Source organism: Protobothrops mucrosquamatus, unplaced genomic scaffold, assembly GCF_001527695.2.
Source record: "Protobothrops mucrosquamatus isolate PMUCROS unplaced genomic scaffold, P.Mucros_1.0 scaffold71, whole genome shotgun sequence".
NCBI classification, from domain to species: domain Eukaryota; kingdom Metazoa; phylum Chordata; class Lepidosauria; order Squamata; family Viperidae; genus Protobothrops; species Protobothrops mucrosquamatus.
The window spans coordinates 426,911-445,445 of NW_015386449.1; the positions used below are offsets into that span (position 1 = coordinate 426,911).

The 18,535-nt window shown below is 37.2% G+C and overlaps 1 protein-coding gene across 2 annotated transcripts in view; it reads right to left on the minus strand.

Moving 5' to 3' along the window:
- The window catches only part of PFDN1 (prefoldin subunit 1), a 46,135-nt gene that overhangs the window by 21,410 nt on the left and 6,190 nt on the right, over positions 1 to 18,535 (minus strand). For both annotated transcript variants that reach the window (XM_015812157.1, XM_015812158.1), the window contains exon 3: positions 234 to 318. In XM_015812157.1, coding sequence (XP_015667643.1) covers positions 234 to 318 — 85 coding nt within the window. The remainder of the gene's footprint in view (positions 1 to 233; positions 319 to 18,535) is intronic.

Below are 18,535 nucleotides of genomic sequence, written 5' to 3' on the forward strand. Positions count from 1 at the left end.
CTCTCTTTTTAAAAGCAAACCAATTATACTTTTATATTTTGTGTGTTTTCTCAGGCTTCACAGGAAATTTCCAGGCACAATTATAAAACATGAATTACTACTAGCTGTTCCATACTGACATTTCCATTCTGCAAAGGCACTTCATACAGATGAGCCCTATAGTATAAAGAATGCAAAATACATACATTCATACATATACATACATACAATCATTTTAGATATTTCAAACTTACCTCCAGTTCCTTAATTTTTTCTTCTGCTACTTTTTGTTTTTCTAAGAGCTGGTTGTGAATTACTTCTTTGGGATGAAGGATAAACCTGCCAAAGTATGAAGGGAGAAGAAAACAAAACAATCTATTTTATTAAACATTCACAGATCCAGTCTTGTAAATAACCAAAAATGTTCAGGGTGGCGCATACTGGCTCCTGCAGCAAAACACATAAAATGACAGAACTGATTTTAATTCATAGTAAAGCTACTGAGTTTCACTGCATAAGGTTTCTGGCTATTCAAGATAGTTTTCATCAAGTAGTTAAATATATTACAGCAACAAACTGGGGAAAAAAGTTTGTCCTCATGAGACTATCAATACTTAGACTTGAAAACCAATATGGTATAGTGGTTAAAGACACCAGGCTGCAAACCAGGAGACAGTGAGTTCTAATCCTGCCTTAGGTACAAAGTCAGTGGGTGACTTGGGCTACTCATCCTCTCTCTCGGCTCCATGAAGAAAACAATAAAAAACAATTTCATAGACTTGTCCAGACAGCATTCAGGAGTCAAGATTGACTCCAAGACAAAAAAATTAATAGTACTGTAAGAATTCAAAACCTGAGTAACATTTTCAATCTGAAATTTAAGTAATTCACTGCTAAAGTAAAAAGATACTGAAAAGCATGTATGTACAACACATAAAAGATCCTTAACAAGGCTACTACAACTAATAAATGCAAGGTAGTTATATGAAATTTAACTACCGTAATTAAAATTATATTTCTGGATCACTTTCTTGCTCCACTACAAATTTTGAAGACTTAATTCACAACACATCCAGCAGACATTAAACTGATATGCATTTGATTACCCATCTTCCAAAAAGTCTTTTTCATCTGGAAGAATATGATGTTTAAAACATGTTTTAAATTACCTGATTTAGTAAATTTTTGTCTTCCTTTGAAAGAAGACATAATGCCTTCTACACAGTAGGAAATAATTAAAGATAACATGGATATAAGAACTGTATATTAAAAAACTGTAAGTCAAGGGAAAAGAAATTTCATTTGAGACAAACTTAAAAAGAACTGAAAACATGAAAAACTATAAATAATGAAAAAGAAAAAAAACAAATTTAGTAAAAAAAAAAAAGTAATATTGGATATAGCAAAAATAATGACCAAAGCTTTATAAAGGAAACAGAAAAAGGAGGTTTTGAAAACACAATACAGGAACATCACTTGAAACCACGTTGACCCATTTTTCTTATTAAAGTATGAAAAATATCAGATATTTAAAAATGCATCTGCAGCAAATTCCAGATCAATGAACTTTTTTGTTGCCTCCTGATTAAAAAAAAAAAGCATTTAGTCCAGAGTTCGGAAACAATTTTTTTAAAAATCACTAAAAAAATGCCTTTTCATGTTACAGCAAATGAGTCCCCCATTAAATATGTTGTGTTTTTAACTATATGTGGAAACAGATTTGGAAAAGATAATTACATTTACATTCATTGTCCATATCAGAATCTAAGCAAAATCCAGAATATTAATTTCTTTAAAAAAGAGAAAAAACTATGGTCTGCTCAGTTTTAATAAGAATGTTTAAAAACCATACTGTATTTCTATGAAGTACATCCTAGACACAGATAATTTCATATCAAATATCTTCAATGTAAAGATACTCAGTTCTATATCTGTAAATCTGTAGCACATTTATCATAATTTTTAAAATGATTTTTTTCATGTGTACATTTATAACTAAAACTTTTAATTTGGGTGGTTTCTGATCCAGAGTGTTGGACTACTAGAAGATCTCCACGGTCCCTTCCAACTCTTGTTATTCTGTCTTCAATTGTTTCTTTATTTCATTTCAGCTTTTAAAATTTCTTCAGGTTATGAATAAATTTGGCCTTTTAGCATGGAAGAAGGGACTTCTTTACCCTTTGATTTTAGATACATAAACACCAATAATATAAATTAAGAATGATACCAAGGGTTTACTTCTTGCTCTTTAAATAGGACAAAGGATGCAAGATAAAGTTTAAGCTGGCAGGGAACCATGGATCATAATCAGAACATCGTAATATCCATATTACCTATATACACCATAGATACATACAGACCAATCACTATTTCTTTTTAGGGAAAACAATATTATGCAAAACACAAAAAAGCAAGAAACAGTACAAGTATGTTTAGCAACCATTCAAAGTTATGATGGTGCTGAAAAAAGTGACTTATGATTGGTCCTCACACTTACAACAGTTGCAGCATTCCCACGACCATGTGATCATGATATGGGTGCTTAGCAACAGTTGCACATTTACAATGGCTGCAGTGTCCTGCAGTCATTTGATCATCATTTGCTATCTTCTGAGCCAGCTTCTGACAAACAAAGTCAATGGGGAAACTAGTAGAGAAAGTTAAAGCCATGTGATTTCTTAACAATTTGGTGATTCATTTAATGACCATGTCAAAAAAAGTCCTAAAATCTAATGCGGCCATATGATGCCTCACTTAATGACTGCACTGCTTTACACTGGATTTTTGGTTCCTTTTCTAGTTCAGGGTACAGGGTCCTTTATTGGTTTCTTTTGTAATTGTAAGTTGAGGACTACTTGTAAGTCAAAAGAAATGGTAAGAAAAAGAAAGCAGCTCTAAACTTCGTTTATACCAATACAGTTCAACTATGTTTCATCCTTTTATCCTTACAAGCCATCTTTGCTTTCCCTACATCAAAACAACAGTTCACCTGCTGGTCTTTGTTTTTTAATCTTCTCACATTTCTCTTTTTGAAGATTTTATCCTCGGCTCCATCCAGTCATCACTTTCTCCATCTTTCCTTTCTTCTCAGACATTCTTTGTTCCTTCAGGTATTTATTTTGTTATTTGTTTCTCATTCATTCTTTCTGCATGATCAAACCATCTAATGCACGGGTGTCAAACTCGCCGCGTCAGTGACGATCCCGACTTTTTTTGCATTGCCGGAGCTGGGGTGGGTGCGGTCTCCATATTATACAACCAGCCCACGGGTTGGCAGTTTGACACCCTTGATCTAATGTATTTCCTTTATGCCGGTCAATCACATTCATACAGTGGCAACCACAAATGGAGAGAGCAAGCGTGGGGGGAGGAGGGGGAGGAGAGACTAATGAAAACCACATTATGAAACAAGCCCTGCTCCTTTTCACCATAAATTGTAAGGAGTGGAGCTTGCGGTGCAATGCAAAAATGCTAGGGAATTCCTGGAAGCTTGGCACTCAGACACATCAGCTATCAAGATACTTAGGATAAATCATTTAAATACCATTTAAAACAGACAATAAAAAAGAAGGAAACAAAAAGACCAGACCATATCCCCTTCAGCAGCCAACATCCAAATAAGCAGTAATTAACATCAAACAATCAATCAAGCAGAGAACAATACCCTACTCAAGGAACAACCAAGGAGAAAACAACACTGGCAGTGCAAACTGCAATATATAAACACTGAAGCAATGAAGATTACCTAGTCAGGTAATGAAACATCTGCAAGCAAACCAAGCTCAGAGAACACCAAGGACTCCACAGTGCAATGCTGCTTTTGTCAATCTGAGGCAATCAGTAAGCTCCTCGGGATATCCATACTTTTGTATTTATCATTAATGATTATCTCTCCTCATTTTAGCAAACTTATGTAACTCATGTTCATTATACTCATTATTTTTTATGACCCTAACATATCCAAGTTTCATTTGCATATAATAAAGTGGACAGAAGTAAGCCCTTCCATACAGCTCTTTTCAAATATTTCAACATGCCACCTACTACCTCAGAATCAGAATAGAGTAGAGCTGGAAGGGAACTTGAAGGTGAATAGAGCTGGAAGGGACCTTGGAGGTACTTTCCCGGGTCTTCGAGTCCAGCCCCCTGCTCAAGCAGGAGAACCTATACCATCTCAGACAAGTGACTATCCAGTCTCTTCTTAAAAACCTCCAGTATGGAGCATTCAAGGCAAGCTGTTCCACTGGTTAATTGTCCTCACTGTTAGGAAGTTCTCCTTAATTCCAGGTTACTTCTCTCCTTGATTATTTTCCATCCATTGTTTCTTGTCCCCCTCTTCTTTGTGGCAGCCTCTCAAATACTGGGATACTGCTATCATGTCCCCCCTGGTCCTTCTTTTTTCTAGACTAGCCAAACCCAAATCCTGCAACTGTTCCTCAAATGTTTTAGTCTCCAGGCCTTTAATCATCATCGTTGCTCTTCTCTCAACATTATAATATGGTGACCAAAACTGAATGCAGTATTCCAGGTGTGGTCTTACTAAGGCTTTATATTTTGATTATGTGCCTTTATTTATACAACCAAGGATTATTTTAGCTTTTTTGGCTGCTGCCGCACACTGCTGGCTCATAGTCAAGTGATCGTCCACTAGCATTCCAAGGTCCCTCTTACAGTTACTGTTTTTGAGCCAGGTTTTGCCTAATCTGTATTTGTACCTTTGTTTTTTCCTGCCTAAGTGTAAAACCTTGCTTTTCTCCTCACAGAAACTCATTTTGCTGGATAGGGCCCATTGTTCAAGGTGTCAACATCCCTTTGGATTCTGAGCTTGTCTTCTGGGGTGTTGGCTATTCCTGCCAGTTTAGTGTCATCTGCAAATTTGATGAATTCCCCTTCTATTCCCTCATCTAAGTCATTTATGAAGATATTGAAGAGTACTACCCTCCATGTAGATGTAGCACCATTAAGGACTACTTGTTGAGTACGGTTTGTCAGCCAGTTACAAATCCATCTGGTGGTGATGCTGTCTATTTCACATTTTTCTAGCTTACAAAGAAATAGGTTGTGGTTTACTTTGTCAAATGCCTTGCAGAAGTCTTAGAATCTTAGAATAACAGAGTTGGAAGGGACCTTGTAGGTCATCTAACCAACCCCTGCCCAACCAGGAGTCCCTACATCATTTCAGATAGATGGCAGTATAGTCTCTTCTTGAAAGCCTCCAGTGATGAAGCACCAACAACATCTGAAGGCAGTCTGTTCCATTAGTTGATTTTTCTGTCAGGAAATTTCTCCTTATTTCCAGGTTGAATCTCTCCTTGATCAGTTTCCATCTGTTATTCCTTGTCTGGCCTTCAGGTGCTTTGGAAAATAGGTTGATCCCCTCCTCTCTGTGACAGCCCCTCAAGCATTGGAACACTGCTATCATGTCTGCCCTGGTCCTTCTCTTCGCTAGACTAACCATGCCAGTTCCTGTAACCATTCTTCATATGTTTTAGCCTCCAATCCCCTAATCATCTTTGTTGCTCTTCTCTGCAGTTTCTAGAATCTCAACTTTTTTTTTTATAGTGGAGACCAAAATTGGCTGCAGTATTCTAGGTATGGTCTTACTAAGGCTTTATAGAGTGGTATTAGTACCTCACGTGATCTTGATTGAATCCCTCTGTTAATGCAACTTAGGACTGCATTGGCTTTTTTAGCTGCCGCCACACACTGTTGTCTCATATTTAATTGATTGTCTACTAAGACTCCAAGATTCCTCTCTCAGTTGCTGCTATTAAACCTTCACCCAACCTATATGTGTACTTTTGGTTTTTCTTGCCTAAGTGTAAGACTTTACTTTTCTCTACACTGAATTTCATTTTGTTAGATAGGACCCAGTGTTCAAGTCTGTCAAGATCCCTCTGGATCTTGAGCCTATCATCTAGGGCAGATATGTCAAACACAAGGCCTGCGGGCCGGCTCTGGTCCACCATGTGGTTCCATCTGGCCCGGGGACCTGCTCTGAAAACAGCAAACAACCGACCCGTGGCACCTTGGCCCAGCCCAGGCCGACCGGGCACTGATCTACAACCTGGTTGCGTCCATCAAAGCCAGAACATGCTCAGCCTTAGATCCACGGGGCAGCCCTAGAACCAGCGACGGGTGCCCTGTTCTGCCTTTTGGGCGTGCTCGCAAGCGGAGTCCGGCGTCCCTGCTGGCTGTCTTGCCCCACAGGCAGAGGGGAAGCTCCTCGCTGATACCAGGGCTGCCCCATAGATCTAAGGTTGAGCGTGTTCTGGCTTTGATGGACGCAACCAGGTTGTAGATCAGTGCCACCCTCCCTCCCACCAGCACCTCCATGGCCCCCTCGCTGACCTAGCCTCGTAGCCCCGTCCCTACAGGAGAGCTCTTTTAAGGATTATGTATTAATAAAAAATCAACTAACTTACCTCTGTTCCTAAATGTTAAAGCTGTTGCACATAAAAAACAGAGGAGCTCTCATCAACTATCACAGCCACCATTTTGACAGTTTTGCTGTATTGTTGTCTGTGGATGCCCCCACTAAATGCAAGCATGGGATAAACTGAGCCTGGTTTGTTCTCAGTCTTTTAAGTGGCTACAGACTACTAGCAAAAGTGGTATTTGATCACAAGGCAAGGAGGCATCGAGAAATGTTTCCCCTTTTGGATTTGAGTATCCAAGAAGGGACAGGAAAGGAGAAAGGGAAAGGGGAAAGACAAACAAAAAGAAGGAAAGAGGGGAAGGAAGGAAAGGAAAATGAAGAGGGAAGGAAAAAGAAGAAACGGGAGGAAGAAAGGAAGGAAGGAAGGAAGAAAGGAAGGAAGATTATAATGAGAGGGAGGAAGGGTCTGAGGGAAGTTCTGCCTTAGCACTTGGCCACGAGCAGCCCTGCTGCCCTTTCGCCATCCCCTTGTCCCCTCCTCCTGACCTCTCCTAGTGGTCTCCCATCCTATCGCTGAGGATGTTTTGGTTAAAAAGCTGGGTCTCCTCGCAAGGAGAGGGAGTGGGCCTCTCTCTGACCCACACATTTTGCCCTCCCACATACACCATGAATAACTTGGCCAAGGAGAGCGAGCCAATCAGCAGCAGCCTTGAGGAGGAGGTAAGCACAGCCAGGCGCCCCCTTGGGAAAGGCTGGACTGGGCGCTTGCCCTCCATTGCCCAGGGCTCTGGGCAGCCTGCATCACTGGGGGTCCTCTGCATGGTTTGAGAGGGGACAGCAAGGCACCTCTGGTGGACAAGGGTATAGTGCTCATCCTGGTCTGGAGACAATGGATCCCCCTCAGCCCTGCCCAGGCCACCACAGATGCCCCCCGACACAAGCAACGTTGAGGTGGCCACATTCACCCAAGCCACCCCCTACCCCCACTATACCCACCCTGTCCCCCAAAGGTCAACCATAACACTGATGCTGCCCTCAATGAAATTGAGTTTGACACCCCTGATCTAGGGTATTGGCTATTCCTGCCAGCTTAGCGTCATCTGCAAATTTGATAAGTTCCCTTCTATTCCCTCATCTCGGTCATTTATGAAGATGTTGAAGAGTACTGGGCCTAGGACAGAACTTTATGGTACCCCACTGCTTACTTCCCTACATGCAGGCGTAGTACCATTAAGGACTACTCTTTGAGTGCGGTCTGTCAGCCAGTTAAAAATCCATCTGATGTCTATCCCACTTTTTTTAAGCTTTCCAAGAAGTAAGTTGTGATCTACTTTGTTGAATGCCTTGCTGAAGTCCAAGTATACCACATCCACAGCATTCTGCTGGTCCACCAATATAGCCACCTGATCAAAGAATGATTGGTTTGGCATGATCTGTTTTTAACAAACCTGTGCTGGTTTCTAGTTATAACTTTGTTTCTAGGTGTTCACAGATCTGTTTTTTGATTATCTTTTCCAGTATCTTCCCAGATTTTGATGCTAGGCTGATTGGTCTGTAGTTTCCTGGGTCACTTTTTTCCCTTTTTTGAAGATGGAAACCACATCAACTCTTTTACAATCCTCTGGTAGTTCCCCAGTGCTCCAAGATTTTTGAAAGATATGGTAGAGTGGCTCTGAGATGACATCTGCCAGCTCCTTCAGAACTCTGGGGTGTAGTCCGTCAGGTCCCGGTGATTTATGCTCATCAAGATCAGACATGTGTTCTCTTATCATTTTTTTGTTTATTTTAACTTTTCTTTCTAGTCTGTCTTTTTCAATTATGTTTTTGGTAAGTCAGACTACAGTTTCTTTTTGTGTGAAGACTGATGCAAAGAATGAGTTAAGCAGCTCTGCTTTTTCTCTACTGCTTGTTACTTCCTTGCCATTTTCTCTATTTTGAAAGAAACTTTTTTATTATCTTTGATTTTTGTTGCAAGTCTTTGTTCATTCTGAGTCATTGCTTTCCTGACTTCATCTTTGCTTGGTTGGGTGGTTTATAGTATATGCCAATAGCAATGTCATATATTTTTCCCTTATATATTGACCTATATGGATTCTCGGATGTTTTCATCCTTGGTTTTATGCATTTCTGTAGAGATGTAGTAATCTTTTATATATAATGCAACTTCATCTCCTCTTTTATTAGGTCTGTTTCTTTTGAATAGTTTGTATCCTTCCATCAATACATTCCAATCATGAGTTTTATCCCACCAGGTTTTAGTAATGGCAATTATATCAATATCTGCCTTCATGTACTAATACTTCAAGTTCACCCTGTTTGTTCTCTAAACTTTGAGCGTTAGTGTACAGGCATTTGAGTCCTTTATTGGTCTTGGGTATGTTTCTTGTATCTCCTACTTTGTAACTGGGATTTACATCCTTTCCATCACTCTCTATTTTATTATGTTTTTCTTTTTTCCCTTTACTCCTTTCTCACTTATTTGATTGGTTATCTAATGGTTTTTGCTTGGAATTAAGTTCAATGGATCATGAAGACTGCCCCCCCCCATTTTAGTTTAAAGCACTTTTGATAAGATGAGCCAGTCGTTTTCTGAATATATTGTTTCCAGTTCTTGTGAGGTGCAGTCTATCCCCTGCCAGTAGCCCTTCATTTAAGTAATACAGACCATGGTCTAGGACGCCGAAGTTCTGTTGACGACACCAGTTTTTAAGCCAGTGGTTCGTTTCTAAAATCCTTTGCTCCCTCATTAGATGTTGGCCTTTTATTGGAAGTATAGATGAAAACACCACATGCCCCTAATTCTTTAACTTTCTTCCCTACCTGTTTGTAATCTCTTGTTATTGTTTTCATTGTTGTGTCATTAGTCCCCACATATAGGAGAAAAAAGGGATAGTAATCTGTGGGGTTGATTATTTTAGTAAGGTACTCAGTTACATCTTTGATTTTTGCTCCAGGGAGACTATATACTGTACCTCCCTAGATTGACTACCTGTTTTGCAGACTATAGTTTTTGTTCACCTAAGAATTGAATCTCCTATCACCAATATTCGTCTTTTTTTCCCTAGGGAAGTCTGGAATAGTTTTCTTCCTGTCTCAAGAATGCTGCTGCATTGTGCCTCTTTTTTAGAAATTACTGATGAATGCTCTTTTGTGAGTGTCTGTTTATTTTCTTCCAGGGAGAGGCTATGAAAGCGATTGTTCACTTCCAGAGGGGCTTCATTGGAGTAGGCTAGAGTAGATAGCAGGGGCTTTGCTATCTTCTAAGAGTGGCATCTTTCCATCAGTCTTGCTTTTTAGGTTAATAATAATAAAGTTGGAAGGGACCTTGGAGGTCATCAAGTCCAACCCCCTGCTCAGGCAGGTAACCCTATACCATTGTGGACAAATGGCTGTCCAGTCTCTTCTTGAAAACTTCCAGTGTTGGAGCATTCACCGCTTCTGGAGGCAGGTTGTTCCACTGGTTAATTGTTCTAACTGTCAGGAAGTTTCTCCTTAGTTCTAGGTTGCTTCTCTCTTTGTTTAGTTTCCACCCGTTGCTTCTTGTCCTGCCCTCAGGCGCTTTGGAAAATAGCTTGACTCCCTCTTCTTTGTGGTGGCCCCTGTAGGCTTGTTTTTTAACTGAAGCTGTTTGTTCCCTATTGTGTTTGATGTGGGTGTATCAGTTTTCTTCTTTATGTTCATGTATGGGGGTCATCATTTTTTTTAGAAGCTGTTTACTCCCTATTGTGTTTTATTTTGGAGTAGTCTTCTTGTTTAGGTTGGGATTTCTTGCTTTGCTCATTACGTTTCAGAGTAGCTAGAGTTTTTTCTAGCAATTCAAGTAGTTTACATTTGATACATACATAGTTTGTTTCTTCTGTGGACATAAGCTGAAACATATGGCACACTTTGCAAGTCATTATTGTGTCAGTCTCCATCTCCATGATTTTTTTCTTTGTTTGCTAAAAAATTAAAAATTTCTAAAAATTTAAATATTCTGCAAGTTGCGAAGTGTCCGTTTATAATAGTTTGCAACTGTTCTGTCTTGAAAAATTCATCATTATCTTTCCTGTTTTAAGTGTCTGTCTCTTTTTATGTGTTTTTTTATTTATTTTCCTTTTAAATCATTGAGTTTAAAAATTTTGAAAGAATTAAAATAAGTAAACTATTTTTTTCAAATGTTTACTTGAAAAAAGAAATTGAAAAATTGAAAAAATTGAAAAGTTTATAAAAAATTGAAAAAAGAATATTAAAATTGAAAAAGATTTAAAAGTGAAAGAATTTAAAATTAAAAATGATATTTAAGAGGAAAAATGAAGATTAAAATTGTAATAAGGAATTTAAAAATTGAAAAAAGAAATTTAAAAAATTGAAAAGGATTTTTTTTTTTTTTTTTTACGAAAGGGAATTCAGAGATTTTAAAAATTTAACAATTTACAAGAGTTTTTGGCCCTTTATGAAGTAATATGCACTGTTTTTTTGTTGGAAGTCTCAGGCTATTTTCTAGGAGATGTTTGATATCTGGACACGTTAATGCTGAGCTACTTTGAAGTTTTCATAGCTCATCGTATCAATGTATTAACAATATCAGGGATAACTGGATGAGCATTTACTTTCTGAAAACAATTATACCGAGGTAAGTTGTTAGTTTTTACAACTAAGAATTATCGTAAGCTCCTGTTTTTGCTCTTTCTGATTTTATTTTAAAAAAATGAAGCAGCAATTCTCATGTAAATGGATCTTTTTGGTTCTGGGTTTTTTTTCTAATCATTTAGAAGAGCAGTTTGCAATGTACAAATCAATCAATTTCCTCTCCGGGCAGTATATGTTAATCATTCCTAGCAGTATATCCGTTTGCTTAAAAAAAGAAAAGAAAAAAAATAGAAAGAAAAGTAGCAACAGATCTATTAATACAAAATGGGAGGAAATGGACTTCATGTTTTACCTCTATCTTAACTTTTAGAATCACTAGATATTAACTTTGAAAAATTTATCAGTAAAGTTTAGAGCTTGGCCATCATGGTTCACTTTGCGAGAGGCTGACTAGTTAGATATCTGCTAAAAAAATTAAAATGTGCATTACAGATAGTCTTCAACTTACAATAGTTTATTTAGTGACTGTTCCGAGTTACAATGAAACAGAAAAAGTGATTTATGACCGTTTTTCACACTTGCAACTATTGTAGCATCCCCCTGATCACGTGATCAAAATTCAGATTCCTTTTTTATAACAGTTGCAGTGTCCTGGGGTCATGCAATCAGCTTTTGCGACCTTCTAACAATTAAAGTCAATAGGGAAGCCAAATTCATTTAACAACCATGTTACTAACTTAAGAATTACAGCGATTCTCTTAACAGCTGCAGTAAGAAAGGTCGTAAAATAGGGCAAAACTCATTTAAAAATGTCTCACTTAGCAACAGAAATTTTGGGCTCAATTGTGGTCATAAGTCGAGGACTACCTGTACAGTTTTATTGGACAATTCAGCATTCAAAATCTATAAACAAATTCTTGCTGCTGAAATCATTGTCCATCTTGGTGATATGATAGTGCCAAGAGAGTAAAAGAAGGAAGACTTATGTAATGATTCGTAGAAAAGGTGGACTAGGGCGGGGTCCCCAACACACGGACTGTGGACCAGTACCAGGCTGTGGCATGCCATCGACCAGTCCGCACAAATAAACAAAGCCCCATCCGCGGGATGCAGGCAGAACAAAAAAACCACACACCTTCTGGTCCATGGAAAAAACTCTCTCCACATAACCTGTCCCTGGCGCCCAAAAGTTTGGGGACCTCTGGACTAGGGAGTCAATGACCATTATATAAAATGGGCACAGCTTTCTTTGTTGTAAAAAAAAATAAAATTCTCTTCCCATTGTATGATCTATTCTAGTTTACACAAAACCAGACGTTCCCAGAATGACTGCCTTAAAAATTAGTGTAGCTTGTGGAGTTTTGGAGAGACACTATGTATGCCTTGTATCTTAATTCCTGTGCATCGAAAATACTGCAGTTCTGAAGTTTAATATAGTTTTAAACTAAATTCATTACTAGAACATACTTTTTAAAAACATTTTTCTTGACTTATTTTTCAAACCTCACATTTTAGTCAATTAATAATCTTAGGACAATATCTGATGGTATTAATATTACCAATTACTACAAGATTATTGTCAATGCTGCATTGAAATCATGGTATTTTATATCTCCAGCATTCCCACAATCTAGCAGGAAAATAAAAAAAAATGAGGTGAGGTTGATCTGGCAATACTTCATGACAAATTTATGCTGATTACTGATAATGACTGCATTATGTTCAAGGTGGTTACTCTTTGATCTTGTTATCAAGTGAAGTTTCTTGGATGAGAAGCAAAACGTTTTCATGGTTCTTTGATTCTCTACTTCCTGGAGACTTACTTTCTCTGATAAATGTTAATCCTCTTGTGATCTGCTTTAGCATCGCTATTTATTTATCTAATCCTTTGTCTTCTTCAAGTAAATTTATAATTTATTCTTAGCAAGCTGCAATGATGAGATACAGTTTTTACAGAGTAAAAAAGAGACCAGGACTACTTACCCTAATAACACTATCTATCTTACTATATCTAATATTTGAATCAGCCTGCTTGAGAAATGGGAGCTGTTTACAACTCTGGAATATTTACATGACTTAAAACAAAAATAACCACATGTCTTCCAAATTAGTATTTCTGCATAGCTAGACGATTAACTGGATGGTAGATTTATACCACTGCTGTACTGCAATCTTTTATAAAAATGGTGTAATAGCTTTAAAACAGTAATTGAGACAAAATGGCATTGATAAATGAAGAATCAGACAAGAATTTAAAGACATTTTACTATTAAACTTTACTATTAATTAATGATAGAAAAGTTCATAAATCATTATTTTAAAAATATAACAGGAAGGAAGGATATGAGACCATCTTCCAATTCCTCTAAGGACATCACACACAAGAATGCATTTCTTTATCATCCTACACAACAGGTAATGAAATAATGGCTAGAAGCTTTGAGTAGTCAGATTTCAATTTATTATTAATAATAATTAAACTTCTATAAACATGTACAGGTAGTCCTTGACTTATGACCACAATTGAGCCAAACATTTTTGTTGCTAAGTAAGACATAATGTTAAGTGAGTTTCGGCCATTTTATGACCTATGGCCTTTTACAACAGTTGTAAATCAATGCAACTGTTAAGTTAGTAACGTAAGTTGTTAAGTGAGTCTGGCTTTCCCATTGACTTTGCTTGTCAGATGGTCGCAAATCACATGACCCAGGACATTGTAACCGTCATAAATATGTGCTAGTTGCCAAGCATCTGAATTTTAATCACATGACCGTAGGGATACTGCATTGGTCATAAGTATGAAAAATGTTGAGAAGTCACCTTTTCCAGTGCCATTGTAATTTTGAATGGTCACTAAATGAACTGTTAAGTAAAGGACTACCTGTCCATTGAACTTAATAAATTACTGACATTAATGGAAAGTTAGAACAATCTGAATATATCAATTACCCAGAAATTACTCAGTATACTTCCTGTCACTCAATATACACTGTTATCTCGTTATTCATCGTTAACTGATTCTAAGAGGTGGGATGAGTACCAAAAACGGTGAGTACCAAACAAATTGTTTTCATAAGGAGTAATGTCGTAAGTCACAATGCAGCTGACACCAATAAGTTCTAACTTATACATTGAGTACCAAACAAATGAGTACCAGGATAACATTTTTGTGTGAAATGCATTGAGCTTCCAAGCAGTTGAGTACTAAGGTACCACTGTATTCAGAGGCTGGACAATTGTTATGGGTGCTTTAATTTGGATTAATGCAAGAAGGTGTTTGTATTAGTGATGTAATTGGTCTTTTCAGTGCTATGATTTTGAGTATCTCTTTCACATTGGTATCAGTTAACTTCAAAATACTCAGGTGTAGCTGAAACTTCATAATTAATGTTAAGGAAAAATATGCCAACCTCCATTTATAGGTAGTCCTCATTTAATGACCATTCTCAGTTACAACAGTGATGAAAAGTAACTTTATGACCCATTCCTTGCATCTATGATCTTTGTAGGTCTGTAAAGCAAAGGAAAGCTGAAGTAAAATCATAACCTGCAGTTTCACTCAGCAATCTCTTTGCCAGTCTCAATTCTGATCACTAAACAATGACTTAATCTTATTGGCATTTTGAATTTAAACATGGAGAATTGTTATTACTCCTTTGTATCTCATAGATAACAAACCATTTACTGGCTATGTTGTTGCTCTCCTGTTTTCCTAGTCAGATGTTTAGTTCCATTCCAAATCTATGTTTGGGGGTGGTGGTGAGGGAAAGAGAGACAGAGAGATTGATTTTTTTATATCAAGTCAAATTTTAGGAAACATTTAGTACAATTTTAGCTTTACAAACAGCAAAGCTATTGCTTAAGTACCAGATTCCTATAGCACAAATTTGAAATGGAGCATATATCATATTAAGGCATAAAGATTTGCTTTGGTCTTTCAATTTAAAAATAGAGAAATTAAACTGCACAAATGTTTCTGATGTTCACATAATAAAGCACATAGCATTAGCAATCTCCAGCAAAAGTTTAGTACAATTAGACTCTTTGAACATCATAAAAAAAGAATATACAGGGCAATTAGATACATACTTACATAGGAACAAAGCATTTTCAATGTAACATGAGGTTTATAACTGAATCTGATACAAGTTTCAGAAATAGATTCTGAGAAACTATGTACATTAAAATCCTCCTGTCAGATATTTCTTCATCAATTTACCAATCACTATCTAACAGTAACATAATTTTGTGCGCTATCTTCCGATATTTAAGTTTGATAGGGATATTTTCAACAAAACCTATTTGCAGCTTCATAAAAGGAAAGCCAGAAATACAAAGTAGAGGATGATAAATTAGTCTATGTTGTATGCAAGCAGTATCTGTTACTCAGAAGACAGTCCAGCATTTTGGCTTTTTGCCAGTACATTTTAATTCAGTTAGTTCATTTCTTTTGAAAGACTTATGTAGCCCGATATAAGCATATACACTAAAGTCAAGTTTTGCTACTTGGATTATTTGTGAACTGACATCAGCTTTTTAATTTGAGTACTATGATGAATGTGTAAAATGTGTTATGCCCTATCTGGATTCTCTGCAGATGTTTCTGGTACACGCTCGGAATATGTGGATAATGAACAGAATTCATTTGAATTCATCCAAATAATGAAAATACCTATGGCCTACAGAATGTGAACAGGCTGCAAAAAGAGTGTGAGAAATGTGAGTGATGCTTGCAATTAAGTGGGAGTTTCTGTTTGTATTTCTTGATTTTTAATAGAGTTTTTAATTTGTATGTTATTCTTATTCTTATTGTAAATAACAAAGAATAATTTTGGAATGCAGCAATACAGTATATGAGTTTTCTAAAATAAATATTGTTAAAAAATTAAAGCTCAGAATCAAAAAAAATTTAAAGGTTCATTTAATTGTTCAGTTAAGGGAAGCTAATTCTAGAATTCTGGTGATGCTGAGTTTTACAAAGTTACTGCCAAGTGCACAAAATGTGCGTTGTAGAAGCAACCTTATGCACTTGGAGAAAGCCTCAATTGAACACCTAGAGCAGGGGTGTCAAACTGCCAGCCCGCAAGCCAGACGCGTCACACGGAAGCCGCGCCCACCCCATTGCCGGCAATGGCAAAACTGTCCCGATACGTTGCGCGACGTCACGTGATGTCACGAGTTTGACATGTCTGACCTAGAGAAATGGATTCTTGGTATTATCTATGAGCTGTACTAATTGAACTAATGATTTGCTAGTTTTGGCTATTTGTTCAGGAAGAAGTCATGATAAGGATGTTTAAGAATTGTTCCCATCTGTGCTATGAATCTGGTGAAGTATTATCTTTGACTTTTGCCCCAGACAGAAGTGGCGCAAAAGTTGGATGTGTCAAAGGGCCTTTGAATAGATTTATCTTGTGTACCAATTGAGGTTATTCCCAGCCTGGGAGGCCTTGTTCATGGTCACTCATGCCCTGGTCACTTCCTGGTTGGATTACTGCAATATACTTTATATGAGGCTGCCCTTGAAAACTATCCAGAAATTATAATTGGTCCAGAATGAGTGGCACAGTTTTGGGCTCCCCATGATTTGTCATGTGCATTGGCTTCCAGTTCTTTTACAGGTGCAATATCAGGTGCTGGTTATCATCTTTAAAATCTTACATGGCCTAGGACCAGGTTAATGGCCAGAATGACTTTTCCTAAAGGTATCTACATATTTTACTAGGTCAACACAGTGGGCATGCTCCAGGCCCTTTTTCTTAAATGTTGCCATCTAACAAGCCAAGCCAACACACCTTCTCAGTAACATTCTTCCACAAGATTTGAGAGACTACTACTTGTTTGGCGTTCCAAAAACTCCTGAAGTTCTGGATTTTCCCACAAGAATTAGGATAATGTGTCCTTGTTGGATATGAGGGATATGTGTTTTGGAAAGCACAATAAAATGTTTATGTTGCTTTTAGATGTGTTATTGTTTTATTACTATTGTAAGCTGCCCAGAGGTATGATACATAAAATGGGTACTATACAAATCTTTTAAATAAATAAAATTTTATCTTAACTGTCTTGTGCATTTTCAGATCTAGGCCACCTCAACTTCTGTGTTTCTATTTGTCTTTCAATCAGACAGAACAGCCTGTTCTTTTTTCACCTGCCAAAAAGTTGTTCCCAATAGTGACTTTCAGATGCTTATGTGAAAATCTAATGCATTCTATATGATCTCTCTGGCCAGATAAGCTTGTGTATGAAGTATTCTGCTAGCAGTGTTACAAAGCCATTACCAAGGCTCATTGTCCATCAAGGCCTACCTTCATTCAGGATGGGGCAAGTTATTTTGCAAAGTGCAGATCTTTCAACGACATATCCAGTTCAAGTGAAATATCCTGACATCTTTTGGGAGACAAATATTGCAAGCCTAGTGTCTAACTTTCAGACTTGGCTTGCTGTAAATTTTCTCATTTAGATGATGGAACAAGGGGAATTTAACAAAGATGGAACAATAATTATATATAGTGGAAATGGCAATAGCACTTAGACTTATATACCGCTTCACAGTACTTTACAGCTCTCTCCAAACGGTTTACAAAGTCAGCATATTTCCCCTCCCAACAATCTGCACCCTCATTTTACCAACCTCAGAAGGATGGAAGGCTGAGTAACCTTGAGCTGGTGAGGATTGAACTCCTGGCAGTCAGCATATAGTGGGCACTTTGGAGAAGAGTCAGTTCAGTACAATGGTTAAGGCACCAGGCTAGAAACCAGGAGATTGTGAGTTCTAATCCTACTTTAGCCAGGAAAATTAGCTTGGTAACTTTGGGCCAGTCATTATCAGTCCAACTCACCTCACAGGGTTGCTGTTGTGTGAGGAAAATAGGAGAATAAAGGATTATTAAATATATTAGCTGTTACTGATGAAAAAATAAAGGCAGGAAATAGTTAAGGAAACTTAAGAAAAGGGTAACTAAACACATAATTTTAAAAAAAGACTTTCTTATAAACAGAATAACAAGAGGTAGGAGTCCTGGCAGAAACTAGCCATGAAGAGAGAGGGGTGATATGCGACAAGCATCTATTAAGCCTGCTCAAATGGATTCTTTCCTTACCTTTAACAAATCAACAGGCTATTAGGACCAGCTATTCACAGAAAAGATTTTAGAAATATTTATTTGGCTTTGCATAATATTTATTGTAGATTTATTTACAAAACTATATTATTTGCAAGCTGCTTTAGAAGGATTGCTATCCTAAAAGTCAGGACATAACAAATGTTAAGAAATAATTAATCTAGCAGACAGAAACATGATTCTATCTGAAAATAACATTAAATTTAACAGACATATGCAATATTAGGGGAAAAAAAGAAACCAAATCTGCAATTACAGAATGGGGAATACTTGGTTTGGTTAAAAAAAAATGAAAGATAGCTCAAAGGAAGAACAAGAGAAATATAAATCATTGCTGCAAAAAAATTGAAATACAGGATTGGCTCACATCAATAAAATTAAACTACCCAAATTAAGGGACGTAAATATTTCCATTCTCTTCTGCTCTAGTCAGATCCTATATTAAGTACTATCTAGTTTTAGCACCACCTGTTAAAAGGGA